Source organism: Bradysia coprophila, unplaced genomic scaffold, assembly GCF_014529535.1.
Source record: "Bradysia coprophila strain Holo2 unplaced genomic scaffold, BU_Bcop_v1 contig_138, whole genome shotgun sequence".
Classification (NCBI taxonomy): domain Eukaryota; kingdom Metazoa; phylum Arthropoda; class Insecta; order Diptera; family Sciaridae; genus Bradysia; species Bradysia coprophila.
In genome coordinates, this window is record NW_023503409.1 from 9298259 (window position 1) to 9316083 (window position 17825).

Genomic DNA, 17825 nt, shown 5'->3' on the forward strand with positions numbered 1-17825 from the left:
ATGCGACCGGAAACGGCCACCACAAGAATCGTATAACCGGGCACTCAGAGGCTTTCATTCATATTTTCCAAAAACTGGGACAACCGCACCGTTCCCACTTCATCGACTATCTCATTCGTTCAACAAAAATCTCTTCGAGAAAAGTGTGACGCAGTCTTTGAAATACAATTTCTAAAATGAATGATATCGCTAGAGTTGACGCTTTCAGCTTCGTTACGCAAAAATTAAATTTTACACCCAATTAGTTCAAACAAGCTGGCTTAGGTTTTCTCATCATCTGCCAAATAATTTTTACAAACCAAAATTTTACCAAAAAAATCTGCGTCGCAAAGTGGCAGATGTTCAGGTACAGACCAGCACAAAAATTTATCTGCCACATGCGACGCAGATTTTTTGGTTGTTTCCAGTCAAATTTTTTTTGTAAGAATTATTTGGCAGATGATGAGAACTAATTGGGTGTAAAATTTAATTTTTGCGTAACGAAGCTGAAAGCGTCAACTCTAGCGATATCATTCATTTTAGAAATTGTATTTCAAAGACTGCGTCACACTTTTCTCGAAGAGATTTTTGTTGGGATATCAGTCGTTTTAGAAGTTTAGTCAACACTGCTTTTTATAACAGTTTACAGTTTTAATTCAAAAATTTTACGAAAATCGAAAATTTGACGAAATTCGAAAATTTGACGAAGTTTGAAAATTTGACTAAATTCGAAAATTTGGCGAAATTCAAAAATTTGACTAAATTTGACGAAATTCGAAAATTTGACGAAATTTGACGAAATTTGACGAAATTCGAAAATTTGACTAAATTTGACGAAATTCGAAAATTTGACGAAATTTGAAAATTTGACGAAAATCGGAAATTTGACGAAAATCGAAAATTTGACGAAAGTAATTCTCTATCTGCCACCATTCAAGAAATATCTCCAAAACCCCAATTGACCCACCCATTTCCAACTTTCGACATTTTTCACAAATGCCCTTCTTTTCTACTCGTAAAACTCTGAGACTTTGCCGAAGAAAGTAACTCTCTATCTGCCACCATTCAAGAAATACCTCTAAAAACATAATTGACCCACCCATTTCCAACTTTCGACATTTTTCACATATGCCCCTCTGTTCTACTCGTAAAACTCTGAGACTTTGCCGAAGAAAGTAATTCTCTATCTCTCATAACCCAAAAAAATATTAGTCCTTTCATCCTACGCTCGAGTAGCTCAAAATTTGGTCACTCTAATCACTCTAGCTCAAACGAATCTGCCCCGATTTTTTAAATTATTTTTTCGTTCGAATCGTGTTACGAATACCTTTCATTTGATGGGTCGCACGCCTCTGTAGGTTTCAATACAGCTAAGCTACAGTCGAAAACGCGTTCCCGACCCTCGAAAACCACACTCAGAAACCACTTCGAGGCCAATAAAACAAAATTCTGGTTTTTCCTGGGGTAATGGCGTATCACATTTCCATTTTTATGCCCACCCTGAGGTTCCTGCAAAATTTCATGGAGATTGGCTGACTAGTTTACGAGATCGACCGTCGATAGATAGACAGATAGACAGATAGATAGAAACATACAGAGTAAGTTGAAAGATTTTGATTGTTTGGAAAACGTTAATTTGGTGCACTTTCTATCAAAATGACCAACTTCAAAACGATGTATCTCCGGCAATTTTAAAGCTACATAGTCGAGTGATAGCTCGTTTTGCTCGTATTTGAAGCGCGAATAAGATAGAATAGGATTTGTGGTGATACAGGCCAAAGGAAAGAAACTTAAATTCTCGCCTATATATAGTTGCCGCGTCTCAAAAAAATGTATTCGTTCTTTTTTTGGAAGTTAGACTGCGTCAAGTCCTCCGCTATCGCTCCGGACATGATAAAATTCAGAAATTATGTACGAGGCTTCATTGACATCTACATTCGTGAACATTGACTCATAATCGAGCGTGTAGAGGCGTTGGGAGTCTTCTAACATAAACTTCTTCTGTAGATCATGGACAATTGACGTTGAATCTTTGGCATTGTACTGCGACAAGGGCTGCAAAGGTAACAGGAAAGGTGGAAACTTTGGAAGCTTTTGTTGTAATTAACGTGGTTTTTTCCTCTAAAAAAATTGGAAATCTAAACACAGAAATTATTTTTTGTTCACATATTTTGCTCGGCTTTATTTGATTATGATTATGATTATGATTATGATTATTACGAAAAAAAATGTGTACATAGGAATCCATTAAAAAAAATTAGACTGTTTGCTTTAACGACCATGGGCACTCAGTAATTCTGTAGTTCTATGAGTGAAAGAAAGTTCATTGTTTTTACACATTTCTTTCCACACTCTGCGCAAATCTGAATTTCTTTCGAGCAACCGAATAAAATTAATGCAGATGTCTCCATTTTGGTTGGCGTCGCCACCAGAGAGCTGTTACATAATTCGCATACTGATCCTGACAATGGATTATCGTCTTTTGTCTCTACCCGGCTAGCTTGTTCGACCACTTTGTTGATGTCCATGAACTTTTCCAGGCACTGCTCACACGATTTATATGTTAATGTTCGTGGTGCTTTAACATTTGCGATACGGAACGTATTCTTTAATGATCTGACGGTACCACCAGTTATTGATGTCAGATTGACATCGTCCTCTTGGGCATTACACATAATACATGCTTCTTTCAATAGTTCAGCCATTTTCATTCCGGGTTTTCCTTTTTTTTTAAATTTGACTTTTTGTTACGAGAAAAAAAAAGTGTTGATCCCTTCACTTCTGAAGCAAAACTGATTTTATCGGTTGCAAAAAAAATTTGTGTAAAAGAGAGCGGCTTTTGGCGGTAATCGATTAACTTGGACTAAAGTACCCTCTAGGTACGAGTTTTGTAAGTAAAATAAAATCGATTACAGATAACTCAGATAACCAAGTCACTACCATGTCCGGAGCGATAGCGGAGGACTTGATCCGATCATCAAAGAATGAAACAAATTTTGTTCTGACAATTTTAATTGAAATTTGTTACATTTTCTAATTTCAATTTCATATGACTGTGTATGTGAATTTCATAGATTACTGTAAATTAGTGTAATGAGCTTTCCTTTATTGTCAAAGATACAGGACTGGTGAGACACGAAAACGGTTTGGTCAACGAACTTCTATCAAGAGTCGTACTCTAAGTAGAGTACTGAAACTGGATAGTGTATCGATCAAATTTTGGCTCTGTAAAGAAATCTATAATTTGATCAAAGATATTTTGTGACGTTTTTGAAGAAAATTGCTTAATAATCAAAATTTAGTTTCATCTGGCAGTTTTAGCTTTACGTTCCTTATCTGCTTGTTGTTGACAACCCGTGTGCAGTTGCTAGAGGCCTTGCAGACAACCGTTAAACTGTAAATCCACAGGGAGGATATGATTTATATTTGAAACTTTTTAAGCACAACATTAACATATTTTACATTATTGCAATAAACTTTCGAATCAATATTTATTGAGAAGTGTTTCGTCAACCAAATTGTCAGCTGACGTTCATTTGATCTACCCCGAACAGCACTCACAATTTCCAAATACTGTTTAATGTCCAACTTATGCTCTAATTCTATTACCTGGCCAACATGGAAATCGGTAAGTTTACTACCGGCACTAATAATTTTTTTGATAAGATCTAAAGTGATCAAATGTTTCGTGAGTACAAGCGCAGATAAACGAGGTAAACGTCCAATCAGTTCAGGCAGACCCTCAAGTGAAAGTGGCTTGGTACTTTTTATCCGAAGCAATTTTAATTGATTAAAGTTGCTAATGCTGAGGGAAAGCTCATAGTTCCATCGACGACAAGATAGAGTTAAAGATTCGACAACAACGTTCAATTCGTTGATAGCATTCAAAATCTCGATAGGAGGATCAATTAGTGAAAGATTCAGTATCTTCAAATTACGCATTTTCCTTAACGGCTGTATGTTATCGATGCTGGGATTGAAAAAACTCCCAGTAAATATACTTAGAACCTCAAGCTGAGGTGCATATTGTAATAAATCATCAATTTTATATAACTCATATGGAAAATGGCCAGTCCATGGCCATTGCCATCCGTAAATAGTAATTTCTTTAATTTGTGGACTCGATTGCAAAAGTTGCGCAATTTTAGTGAGAGAATAAACATTTTTGGACCTGATAACGATTTTCTGTAAATTCGCATTGATTACATCAGATGTTTCAGATGGTATTACTCATTAATCAGGAAAATTGTAATTCAGAATACCAAAAACCAGGAAAAATTTTTAGGAAACGTAAATTAGGAAAAATATTTACGAAACCAAATATTGGGAAAATGTGAAATTGGGAAAACATAAAACAAGTAACACGAAAAATATGAAAAGTTGGAAGAAAAATTAGTTTTTTTTTCCATGAGAGTTGCATAGACTCTCACCAATAACTCGCCATTCGATGATGTCGACTATATTCGAGGATGTCGACTACATTCGAGTACATCGTCTTTATTAGAAGACATCGACTATATTCGAGTACATCGACAATATTAGATGACATCTACAAATATATTGACTATATTTGAGGACATCGACTATCTTCGAGAACATCTTCTATATTCAATGAAGTCGACTATATTCGAGAATGTCGACTATATTCAAGGACATCTAGTATATTCGAGGACATCGACTATATTCGAGGACATCAACTATAGTAGAGGACATCGACTATATTCGAGAACATCGACTATAGTAGAGGACATCGACTATATTCTAGGACATCGACTACGTTCGAGGATGTCGACTATATAACGTGACATCGACTATATTCGAGGATATCGACTATATTAGATGACATCTACTATAGTAGATGACATCTACTATATTCAAAGAAGTTGACTATATTAGAGGACTTCTACTACATTCGGGGATGTCGACTATATTACGTGACATCGACTATATTCGAGTACATCGACAATATTCGAGAACATCTTCTATATTCAATGAAGTCGACTATATTCGAGGATGTCGACTAAATCCGAGGACACCGATTATATTCGAGGATATCGACTATATTAGAGGACATCGACTACATTCGAGGATGTCGACTATATTACGTGACATCGACTATATTCGAGAACATCGACTATATTTGAGGACATCGACTATATTAGAGGACGTCGTCTGCTTTATTTGACTACATCGACTATATCCGGGAATAGTCGAGCATATGACCAATGCTCATTGAGCATATGAGAATATATCGAGTAAGTTCAGTTCGATTGTAATTGGAAGACAAATAAATTATGACTCGATTGTACTGGAATTCACTTCATATACATAAGTACAATATTGCGCACGCCAGTAATATTATGTTTTTTACAGATGATGTAGCGCCGCAGGCCGTGAAGAATTAAAAAAAAATAAAAAAGCGGGGTCGAGGGGCGGCAGCCCCCGCAAAGGGGGGTCAAGGGGGGAGTATCCCCCCTTGCACGTCCTTATAAACTTTGATGTGGATATTTTGTCCGAAATTTATTTTGTCCCGAAACTCATTACAATTTCTGATTCATGGTTTTCTTAATGCTTAATGCTTCCTAATAAGTGGAGTTCCTGATTAATTTTTCCTGATTTGTGTTTCCTGAATAATGTTTCCTGATTTTTGTCTACTGATTATTGGATTCCTGATTTTTGTCTTCCTAATTAATTCATACATCCGTTTCAGATAAACCCTCATCATCGTACAGAAAATTTAAACTCAATATCCTCAAATTGGGAGGAAGTCGTGGCAACACAAATTCCCATGTGTTGTAAGATAGTCCTTCCAAATATGAAAATACTGAAAACAAATCTTCCAGTTCAGCTTTAGAAAGATGGCTAAAATGATTCGCATGTTCTCTAGAATTACGCCAGGTTGAAATCCTTTTGTTTGAGAAAATCAAAGATTTCAAAACATTGTTGGGGCTCATTTTTTTGAGAGATGCTAAGATATAAGTGAAATGCTCTCTGTCTTCGGCATTAATTTCTAATCTAGTAATTGAATGTAGAAAGCATTGGAAAAGGCGTACATCTGCTTGCATTCGCTTTTTCGATGTGATGCGTATGCCACTTTTTGAAAACTCTCCTTCGAACGTCAATGTGGCAGCGTCTTTCAATGTAGTACACACTTCCGTGACACTACACAAATCATCAATGCTATTCAACAGCCACTTGCAGATCACTTTCAAACAAAGCAGAGGCAGATCCAAAATGTGCATTTCCCATCGCATACGCACTCGATACCCATCGATTTCATGGCAGTGATGAAACCAATTCATAGACACACCATCGGCTTCAATCATTCGAACATCAAGCCCTTTACGACTTTTTTCACATGATACGATTGATCCAAAATTTTCAACGTACGAGTACACGGTGGATACGTTGACCTGTAAATATGAAATTGTAAAAAAAAAATTAGATTGGGTGGCTGATTCGATTCACTTCCGGATAAATAATATATTGAAAGAGGAAAATGATTTTCCCGGCCTTAGACATTTAGCATTAATATAAAAGAATGAATCTCGCACTCTATGCCAAATCAATTGGCAGAGTAATTATTATATAATTCAAGATTTCATTTCTAATGGGGGATTGAAGTTTTTCTAACTTATTTTTAATCGACGTAAAACATTACTCTAAACAAAAAATTGTTCCACGTTATGTCACAAAAATGCATCTTTTATAAGTTCATCTAAACTTCGAAACTTACAAAATGGCGACCCCACATTTTTGACTTTACACTGTTTTTAGAAATTCTTTTGATCAGAATTGTCGATACCCATGTAGTTCTTGCTACAGAGCACCTTACACATACTTATTTTCATCGAGACTGGAAACGGCCTCAGGTACGTTTTAGGCGGCTGACAAAATTGGGTCGATTTAGGGTCGTACTTTGTAAACAAAATTAATTTTCTAAAAAAACTGTGAATTTTAGAGGCATACCATAGAACAATATTTTGCTTAGAATAACATTCTGCGTCGAGTTTGTCAAAACTGCAATCCCCCATTGTAAAGAAAAATAATTAACAAATAACTCTGAGAGGCTCTCACCTTTTCTAAATCACCGTCTACAGGGAATATTACTTCCAATTGTCGAACATTTCTTTCCATTGCAGTCTTAAATAGATACCTGCGATAAGAAATGGGAAACTATTTTTGTGATCGCCCAAAAAAAACGATATCTACATGTCTGTTGCGGACGGTATATTTTAGGCAATTTAGCGGGTTGTGGCCCGAACGAAGTGAGGCGACAAGCGAAAGTGCCTAAAATAAACCGTCCACACCAGATGTGTATACAACTTTTCATGTAAGGGGCCGAAAACCCGAGTCATAAAACTTAGTGACATATTTCTGTCCAAGACATTCTTTAAATCGATTTTTTACCATGAAGTCATGATTTTTGGCCAAATGGAGAAAAATGAAGATCTGGTTGTGATCATGGTAAAAAATGGATTTAAAGAATGTCTTGGCCAGAAATATGTCACTAAAAGTTTTATGATTCTTTCTTAGCCACCGCTTTTAGCTCCGACACATGAACACAGATTTTTATATCACAGTAAAGCATTTTTTTGCCCCTGACATTTTAAACTTAACTAATCCCACCGTTATATGAACCATTAATTGAGTCTCCGTCCTAGAGTAGATTTAGCCTTTTACAAAAACTTTAGGCTACTTGAAGCCGCTTAGAGCCTTTTTAAAATTAATGTGTTATCAATAGTTACTTACATGACAAGGGCTAAACAGTTGAAAAGTCCAGTTTTCACACGAAAACGTGACTTTTCATTTTTATCCCGAGTTTTGTAATGCATTTTACATTCTGTGAACTACCAAACCAATTCTCTTGTTTCGACTCTGGGCCAAATAATACGATGTAAAAAACTATTTATTGGATATCAAAATCATTTTTCGGGTGATCGATTTAATTAACACATGTCATATGTCATCGATCTAGAATAACTTTAAATAATTATCTTTCTCACCTTCAATACTTTTATAACAAAAACAACGAGACCTGGACCTAACTATAGTACTAAGTCAGCAAGGAGAACGCATAAGGATTTCTGATTGTTTTTAGGTGAGGTTTTAAATTATCTCAGACACGTACAAGTGGAGAAAGCACGAATGACATTGTTAAAAATGTGTTTGTCACGTGACAAATGTCAAAATCCGCAAAAAGAGAGAAGGTTGATAAACCGATGACAGTTGGTTCTGGTACTATTGACATTTGTTAAACGTAAACAAACACATGAAATGTCCGTCGTCCTGTCTTCTGAAAAATATATAATGTATGGACCGATCAGCCATACTCGTTCTGCACATTCATTGAAGATTTTAACTCCATATATGATCGATTATTATTAAAAGAAATTCGTAGAAAGTAAATACAAGACTATTTCTGCATAAAAGTGATATTCTTTTGTCGACAAAATCGTTTTAATATTTTTATATATTGTATAGAATATGCCGATCGACCGGTTTTAGTATATTATGATACCGGGAAATATTGCCAGCGTTATACACTCGTGTATATTACACAAAATACGAGTGCAACGAGTTTTTGTGTAATATACAAGATCATGTATTCTTTTATTGTATTGCGGAAACGACCAACTTATCGACATATTAATGTAGGCTTATGAACTCTAGGTAATTAATAATGACGTCATGTCAATGGAATAATTAAGAGAAATAATGTTCGGTATAATACTCCGAAAAACAGTGCTTAATGTCGATATATGCACCGCAATGCAATAAAATCTTAAACGCACTCACGATTTATGTCAAAATTGTTAGTGGTGTGTGTGATATATTTTTAGCCTCGTACGAAGTACTAGGGGCTTATAAGAACACCATACCGTTTGTAAAATGGCAGATGCTATTTGCACCCGGGTGCAAATAGTCATATAAAGACTATTTGCACCCGGGTGCAAATTGTCATATAAACACTATTTGCACCCGGGTGCAAATAGTCATATAACACCTTTTTCACCCAACTATATCAAAATCCAAGGAAATTACGTTTTTTTTATATGGAAACTATTAGAAAAAGCTGCCGTTCAAGTTAAAAGTAACAAAGGATGTACTTAGTGAATGAAAATTGTATTTTTATTTATCAAAAATACAAAAAGAAAGAATTTCAGTGTGGAAAAGTACAAAAAAAAATTTAGATTCTGCAAGATTTGCAAAAGAATGTCACATTTACTTGTTTTGCTGCAGCGGCAGTAATATCAGTACATAACAAATGGAACCAATCGAGGCAAGTACACAGCACATTACCTGAAATGTGTAGATAAACAAGAAAATTCAAAGCACTGCCGATGGTTTTGTTCATACTGATACGATAATCTGTAGTAGAACAGAACTTTGTTTTTGAAGTAGATAACTTTTGGATAAGGTTCAGACTCAATATCTGAGCTGCGATCTAGTGTGTTCGGACCCATTCGTAAAAGGAAAAATCTAATTGCTAAAGTCCAACAGAGTATTTTCGTTCCTATTCGTAAAGGGATTAATCTAATTGCTAAAGTCCATCACAGTATGTTCGGACCCATTCGTAAAAGGAAAAATCTAATTGCTGAAGTCTACCGCAGTATGTTCGAACTCATTCGAAAAAGGAACAATCTAATAAATTAAGATTGGCTCACCTAGTTTGTGTAAATTACGTAGGTGGAAGCACGGGGTTTCAGGGGGTTTCGAACATTTAGTTTTTTCATGTTGCAGATATTGCAGTGACATATTTGCAAGGTATTGGCCTTTTTCACAAAGTATAATCAGCGTAACCTTCGTAAAAAGAATCTTGAATCTGACAAGAGCACGTGTGCCAACGTGTAAAAAACAAATGTTCAAAACCCCCTGCTGAACCGTGGCGATCCTCTTGTCAAACGGACAGTACATAAACAAATTCCATCATTTATTACCAAAGTCCAACAGAGTATTTTCGTTCCTATTCGGAAAAGGATGAATCTAATTGCTAAAGTCCAACAGAGTATTTTCGTTCCTAATTGTAAAAGGATGAATTTAATATTGCTAAAGTCCATCACAGTATTTTAGTTCCTATTCGTAAAAGGACGAATCTAATTGCTAAACTCCATCACAGTATGTTCGAACCCATTCGTAAAAGGAAAAATCTAATTGCGAAAGTCCAACAGAGTATTTTTGTTCCTATTTGTAAAAGGATGAATCTAATTGCTAAAGTCCATCACAGTATGTTCGGACCCATTCGTAAAAGGAAAAATCTAATTGCTAAAGTCCAACAGAGTATTTTTGTTCCTATTCGTAAAAGGATGAATCTAATTGCTAAAGTCCATCACAGTATGTTCGAACCCATTCGTAAAAGGAAAAATCTAATTGCGAAAGTCCAACAGAGTATTTTTGTTCCTATTCGTAAAAGGATGAATCTAATTGCTAAAGTCCATCACAGTATGTTCGGACCCATTCGTAAAAGGAAAAATCTAATTGCTGAAGTATATCGCAGTATGTTCGAACTCATTCGAAAAAGGATGAATCTAATTTCTAAAGTCCATCACAGTATTTTCGTTCCCATTAGTAAAAGGAAGAATCTGATTGCTAAAGTCCAACAGAGTATGTTCGCTCCTAGTAAAACGGTAACTTTTTTCTTATTTTTCCATAACAAAAGCGGGATTTATGTTGGAGTTGGGTGCAAATAGTGTTTATATGACTATTTGCACCCGGGTGCAAATAGTGTTTATATGACTATTTGCACCCGGGTGCAAATAGTATTTATATGACTTTTTGCACCCGGGTGCAAATAGTCACTTCGTTGTAAAATGTGGAATTCGAAGCAGACTGTAAGGGCAAAGCATTTATCTATGATTATAGATGACGAATCCACAATAAACAAGCCGTCAGAACAGTCGGAGCGTTTGCTGCGACTGTGCCCCGTACGACCCGTAAACCTATTGCGTACGTAACCCTAATGCGTCCGTAACCCTAATTCGTGATCCTAATCCTTACGTAGCCCTAATACGTCCGTAAGCCTAATACAGCTATAACACTTATGCGTCCGTTACCATAATGCCTCCGTAACCCTATTGCATAGTTGACATTATTGCCCACGTAGCCCAAGGGCGGCATATGCAGTTTTACTGAAAGTATTCATCTTAAAAATTGCACATAGCGCAATAAGAAAGCCCGTACGAAGTACCTCTCAAATAAAACAACAATTTAGGAAGTAATTTTAGGAACCTAAATTTAAAACTTTTTTCATCATCATCGAATGCCTGAAACACCCCACAGACTTAACCAATTACTTCTCTTTATTAAAAACTACTTCTCTGTTAATAGAAACTCTCTATGTAATATTTTTCCCAAGATACATCACTTTGACTAAAATCCCATATGGCCGCCGGCAGCCATTTTGTTGAAGACCGGAAGTAGCTCTGACGATTTACAACCCTTTCAAACAACAAAAATTCATATGTACTGCCGAGTAGCCGGATATGAGCTCACTCCAAGGGACCTAGCTCACGCTCCGGTGAACCAAATTTCATAAACTTTTTTTTTCCCTAATGGGACATTGAACTTTTGACATTTTTTGTATTTAGATTAAGTATGTTATTGTAAACAAAAAATTGTTCTACACTATTGCCTAAATTTCAAGTTTTTTACTTTTAATTTATATTTCAATTACTACTACGACCCAAATTCACCCCAATGACATGAGAAGAAAAGAGAGGCATATAGAGTAGGGTGGGTCGATTTTAACAACTTGAAAATCCACAGCCAGTGGCATGTGTAGCTTGCCAAAAGTAGTCAATCTGCATCATTAGTTTTTCTTTTCCGAATACTTTTGAGTACCGCACAATTGATTGAATGGGTTTGTCAGGCTACTCGTATTTCTTTTTAAAATTTCTTAGAAAATTTTCTTAAAAAAGCTTTTATAAGCCTTGCAGAGGCTGTAATAGACTGAAACAAACATAATACAACTTAATTTGGAAAAATCGGTGCATTCACACCCCACTTATCAAATACACAACTTGGAACCTCGGAAGTAATATACTAATAATTTTACGATAGTGTAGAATAATTTTTTGCTTAGAATAATGTTGTCTATCGAAATTATTGAAACTTCAGTCCCCCATTGGTACGGTAAATACCCATCTAATAAAGCAAAGTGATACGTCAAATGAAAGGTATTTACAATACCGATCGACCAAAAAAAAATTTATGGAAATTGGATGACCGCCTCGTGAGTTAAAGCCCTTGATGAGAACCAGGTACAGGGCGGGAAGCAGTTTTTGCTTGTAGGTCGGCTAAATTTGAACGGATTTCGACTATTTTTGCTTTTTTATTGGATAGGTATTGACCGTACATACCAATCAGGGAAAAAAGTTTATGTTTGGTTCACCGGAGCCGGCTACTCCGCCGTATAGTGAAGGTGGTGTTTTTTGCCAGTATCTTTTATTATTATTATTTTTATTATTTTTTTTGTTTGAAAGGTATTAACGAATGTAAATCGTCAGAACTACTTCCGGTCTCCTAATAAAATGGCTACCGGCAGCCATATTGGATTTTAGTAAAAGTGATATATCTTGGGAAAAATGGCATATAGAGAGTTTTTGTTAACAGAGAAGTAATTGGTTATGTGTGTGGGGTGTTTCAGGTATTACATATATCACGCATGACGGTGATAGAAAAAGTTTAAAATTTGGATTCCTAAAATTACTTCGTAAATTAAATGCGACTTTTCACAAATGGACGTTGAAAAGTTCCTGATTCTCCAGTCGCATTTTCTCCTTTCCAATGAAAAATTCTTCAATCAAAACTGTTCTGACGGCCTGTTTCAATGAATTTCGAGTCATAAATCCTCTAGGTAGTTTACCTCTATGCAAAATAACATGAAAATGAATGCGTTAACCAAATCGTCTTTTTGTCGAAAGATATCAATGAACATAAATCAAGGTTCTGAAATAACAGGTTAAGACAACTCTGAGTTAATCACGAAGGCGGTGACACACAAATTGCGTCAACGGCTACGAAGTTTATATAAAAATAGCAACTTAACAAAAACAAAATTCCGAATTTACCTAAAAATAATTTTCTTCAAGTTGCTTTCACACACAATCTGTACTGAGTGAGTTTATCAATTTCGGTGTCACTCGCCTTCGTGGCTGTCTTAACCTGTTCTTTCAGAACCTTGGTATAAACCTGACATACATAAATACAAACTTAAGGTATAGCACACCTTAGACTAAATAACAATAGACTGGCCCTTCATACAAAAATTTTGGTCATAGCGCTAAAGCAAAAGAAAATACGAAATGTGCTGTAAGCCTCCTGAGTACTTTTGTGTTTGTTTCGGCTTACTGGTTTTTCTACTTTCACTACTCTCGGTTCAAGTGCAAGTTTTACATTCTCACATCTGATCAGTTTTATCGCAAGCAATTTAGAATTTGTAGTAAGAGTGCTAGCACAATTAACAGTGCCTGGTCGTCAAATAAAACCAAATCTTCATTTTACTTCACTTTATTAAACAAAAAAACTTGCACTGCCATACGAAACGGCCGGTACACAGTCCAAATCAGCACATGATTTCTTTGAGCGACGCTACATTCAATTTGTAGCATTTAAAGCTGCACAACGGAATATTCGTCCGCGAGCAATTGTATCGTTTCGGACTTTCGCATAGAGCGCATCTCTGCACCTCGGGCGGAGCACAACAGTCCTGTACTTTAAATGGAAAATCGAAATTCGGTGGAATTGTCAGCGTCGATCCTTTCGCTGTATTCTTATATGAAATCAATGGGACGGTTGTCTTAACATTTCGATTTTTGCCACCCTTTCCAATTTTCGATTCCTGTTTCTTCAGCAACCGTTCCATGGTTTTCTTCTTATCCTTTTCGCGTTTCTCATCAGCCAACTGCTTTCGTTTCTGTGATTTGATCTGCGCTTTTTGGATAGCTTCGGCAGTGAGTACTTTTTCTTTGTATCCCGTCGGCAAGGACATCAACATTTCGGCGGGTATTTGATCCTTATCATTACAATTCCCTCTTTCGTACATTGCTCTCTGACGTGCGGTCATCAGTTTCGGATCTTTTATTTTCCTCAATTCATCGTCAACCTGTTCCAATTTTCCTGACTCAATAGCGTCCAGCCATCGCTCTTCTTCGCTCGACGTTCCACTATCCTTTCGACCTTTTTTCTTTTTCGGTTTAATGGCTGACGATTTGGGCGTTAAAGATTTTAGTCGCTCCGCCGCCGACATTTCAACCATTGGACTGTCCTCGACAACTTCGACCGGAACTTCGGAATCGTCTACATCCACTGATCGATTTTGCTTTTTCTGTTTCTTCAGCTTTTTTGATCGTGGAGTCGACAATAATTCTGAAAAGTTCGAATTTACTTGTGTTACTTGTGTTAGCAGTGACGTAAATTTTTCAATTGATTACCATTGTCACTGGTCTCGACCTTCTTAGACATTTTTTGTTGTGTAAAAATTGCTTCTAAAATATAATGATTTGTGTTATGTTTGTGTTATGACAGCTACGGAAACGTTTCGATACCAACTGTAGCAACACAAAATCGTGCATTAATTTCGGAAAAGCCGGAAAACTCGCGTTCACCAAATTAATGCGGTGATGATAACAGAGGTGGCAGAGGTGACACCACAATGGCGGTAAAATTTTGAAGAGTTATGGTCAAATAAACTTAGGCAATGTTTATGAAAAGCAAATTTTATTCAGAGGCACGTCTTCCAAATTTTTTTATTTAGAATTTACAGAGAATTCGGTATGCGTTAGCTTACAAGGAATTAAAGCAAAATTCAAACTTACAAAATCAAATCGATTTTCTCATTTTCTCATCGTAATCTGTCATTTCTCTGTTCGGAGGCAGAAAAACGATAAAAACCCATAAAAATCGACCGCTGCACCACCTGTCCAAAAATATGAATTTTACAGTAAGTACGAATCGATCCGATAGATGGCACATTTGACATTCAGCATTTTGATGGATCTCGGTCTGTGATTTTTTTTCGTAAATTGGAGATTGCACAAATCGCAAAAATTGTAGATCCAAATTAAAAATCCTAATTTAAATCGTAGTTCAATAGAGGTTTTTTTTAGTTTAAGCTGATTGCAATACCGCAATATGACCTCGGTGGAAGGTATGTACCAATTGTATTTCGAGCGATTGATTTAAGTGTTTCATGCTCAAATTGCACAATTTTGTAAGCCTTTTTTTTAAAGTTTGGTTAGGTCATCGTGTTGGTAACTTTTTTTTCTGCATCTTTGCGTTAAATGAAAGTTAAACAAATAAAAATTTCCTATTGACCAAAATTAAAGGCTACTTAACGCCTAGCTTGTAACGATAAAGTTAAATGGTTCACCAGCTTTGTATCGATTTAATTCACATCGCCAAATGATATGTTTGAATGTTTTGTTCCACCCTTGATCAAAATTTACGCATTTACGCTCTTTCGTTTGTTCTTCAAGTTCACGGCTGAAAATCTGTGTTAAGTTTTATCATATTTGTGGCCTATCATTTGTCGTTCAAAGTCTTTATTCAAATTAATTTCCAAATGGACATTCGGTTTTTTATAATTTGTTTTTTATTCAAATGTTTTTTTGTCTCCTTCACAAATCAACAAACTAATGGCTTCCACCAAAATTCATTATCAGCCCGATGTGAAATAATGACGAATGTTTTGTGTGATTGTACAATACATAATAATTCGGTGGGATTAGATTTCGTTTATTTTGCGTTGCTATGAAATTGTCTTTATTGTTCCTTTATGGTGTACAATGGATGGCAGATATGTTTTACGTTCTAGCTGTTTACAGTTACGATTTTCTTTTAAGGAAACCATAATGTTACAATAAATAGAAACGCGTAATAAAAATGAAGCCGAGAATGAGGAAACAAAAGGTTTTTTGTGTGTGTGTTTTCAAACGTTTATTTAAACAAGAGCCAATTCCTTCCGTGCACCAACCTAAAGATCAGCGCCTAGAATTTGTTCATTGTTCGTTTTTAATTGCGTCCACTTTTTTATCCTTTTGTATCACATCTTTTCTACTATGTTTTAGAATTGGACAGCCTTCTTGCACAGCCGAACATATCCGAATGTTTGATGCAGGTATCCACTTCTGCGGATCCCACAATCAGGTTAGTAGAAATATTTTTTATTTTTATTTTTTTGGAGAAGAGTTCAAACAAAGCGAAAACGTTAAGCTGGTTGTATAGGGCCGCTAATTTTTTTTTTTTTTTTTTTACTCAGCAACGATTCGTTTGAAGGCCACGCCTTTGTATTCATCATTTGAATAATCGTTTACTAAATTGTATGTTTAGTTTTGCTCATTTTATTTATTTTAAACAAAGACAACGGACATTTAATTGGTAGAAATGCTACAATAATCGTTGAGCTTTTAGAGTCAGTTCTGGGTTGATCATTTTTCTTCTAAAAAAGCTTCAATCAACTAACGGGAAGGGTGAAATCACTTAATTACTTCCCGCCCAATGCATGTTACAACAATCGTAATATTTTTTGGGGTCAATTAGACCGCCAGACTTTAGACTGCGATATAAAGCTTACTTCATACTTCACACACACACTAACAAAGCTCTCATTTTTGTATAACTCGCTTTTCCGCCACTGTCACATATGCCCATGTAACTTACAAATTTTCATATCTCCGCAACGTATTTGATGTACAAATGTGATAAGCCTAACGGTGTCGAGATGTTTACTTTTATTGTGCAAACATCATTGAAAAATCTGCTCTGTTTCTTAAATTCTTTTTTTTTATTTAGCGAGCGACTGAGAGCGAATGTGTAGTAATTAGGATCGCATGCAGCGATGACTCGTCAATATTTCTGTTTATTGATTGAATGCAATTCAGCATTTTATTCATTTGTGCGGTCTCTCATTGCTTGAATATCCAACCGAAGAAGGTGAATGACCGCACAATTTTCTCGTCGGTTTTCTTTTCGTTTATAACACACCGAAAATTCCTTTAGTCGAGTGCCAAATTTTATCAGAAGATAACGATATCTGTTACGATGAGATAGATTGTAGTCTAGAAACCGTAAAACCTTCCATAATGCTTTGCTTCGACCATGTATTTGCATGTGTATTAGGAAAGAATGAGATCACAAAACATGCGATAAGGTTCTGTTCTTGTTTTGTGTTCAGTGTACATACTAGTGGTCAAGATAGTAGTTCGCTAAAGATAGTGCTACTAATTGCTGCTTCCATGTTTCATGAAGAAAACCCTGAAACCAGAAATGTATTCCTCATACGAAGTACTAGATTTCGGTGATTGTTGTGTGCTTCAAACGTGCGCCTTGTTCTACGTAAAGCCCAGTTCTAATGCTTTCCAAAGCTTACCTGTACAAAAAAAAACTTCATTTTCTCCTCCGATATCACGGTCGTAAGAATTCGTAGAAAATGGTGTCAAAGAACCATCGAAGATGCCTTGCAACTTGTTACGATCGGTATTAAAAAAAAAAGTGTGAGAAAGCTTTAGGCCTACGAGCATTCTTTTATAATTATGTGAAGAATTCCAGTTTCGTTTTGATTATAGGGTGGTCCATATACGAGATTCAAAATGGTAAAAATTCTGCTCTTTCTCTGCCTTGTGATTCGTTTCGTTTTTATTTCTCGTCGTGGAAATTGTTTACAAAACACTTTGCGCACCTAAATACGGTTTTATTCATTGCGATTGGCTAGACAGATTTAAGAGAATGGAATGCGCACACAACACAAGACAAAAACAACAACAACAAGAGGAGAAAAAAAAACCGAACTGGACGAGACAATCGGTAGATGTTATAGTTTTTAAATTTTTGTTTTGTTTTCTTTCAAT

At 35.9% G+C, this 17825-nt stretch overlaps 3 protein-coding genes across 4 annotated transcripts in view; 1 reads left to right on the forward strand and 2 right to left on the reverse strand.

Moving 5' to 3' along the window:
* Positions 1 to 120: 120 nt before the first annotated feature.
* Positions 121 to 14566, reverse strand: LOC119073985 (INO80 complex subunit B). Of its 2 annotated transcripts, none has more exons than XM_037179897.1 (3): positions 14412 to 14566; positions 13512 to 14346; positions 121 to 132 (listed from the first exon to the last, which is right to left on the reverse strand). In XM_037179897.1, the coding sequence occupies exons 1-2, from the start codon at positions 14440 to 14442 to the stop codon at positions 13544 to 13546; spliced, it is 834 nt and encodes a 277-aa protein (XP_037035792.1). In that variant the 5' UTR covers positions 14443 to 14566; the 3' UTR covers positions 121 to 132; positions 13512 to 13543. The 2 variants fall into 2 exon arrangements, with proteins under 2 accessions (XP_037035792.1, XP_037035791.1); XM_037179896.1 differs by lacking the exon at positions 121 to 132 and adding an exon at positions 12788 to 12800 and having other exon boundaries at positions 13498 to 14346.
* Positions 5673 to 7131, reverse strand: LOC119073218. The gene is made up of 2 exons (XM_037178529.1): positions 7057 to 7131; positions 5673 to 6392 (listed from the first exon to the last, which is right to left on the reverse strand). Exons 1-2 carry the CDS (start codon positions 7114 to 7116, stop codon positions 5673 to 5675), a joined length of 780 nt encoding a protein of 259 aa, XP_037034424.1. The 5' UTR covers positions 7117 to 7131.
* Positions 14567 to 14958: 392 nt separating the features above from the next.
* Positions 14959 to 17825, forward strand: part of LOC119073978 (serine/threonine-protein phosphatase 4 regulatory subunit 1-like) — a 36719-nt gene continuing 33852 nt past the window's right edge. The window contains exons 1-2 of the mRNA XM_037179886.1: positions 14959 to 15127; positions 16047 to 16125. Of these exons, the coding sequence (XP_037035781.1) occupies positions 15112 to 15127; positions 16047 to 16125 (95 nt within the window). The 5' untranslated portion in view covers positions 14959 to 15111. The remainder of the gene's footprint in view (positions 15128 to 16046; positions 16126 to 17825) is intronic.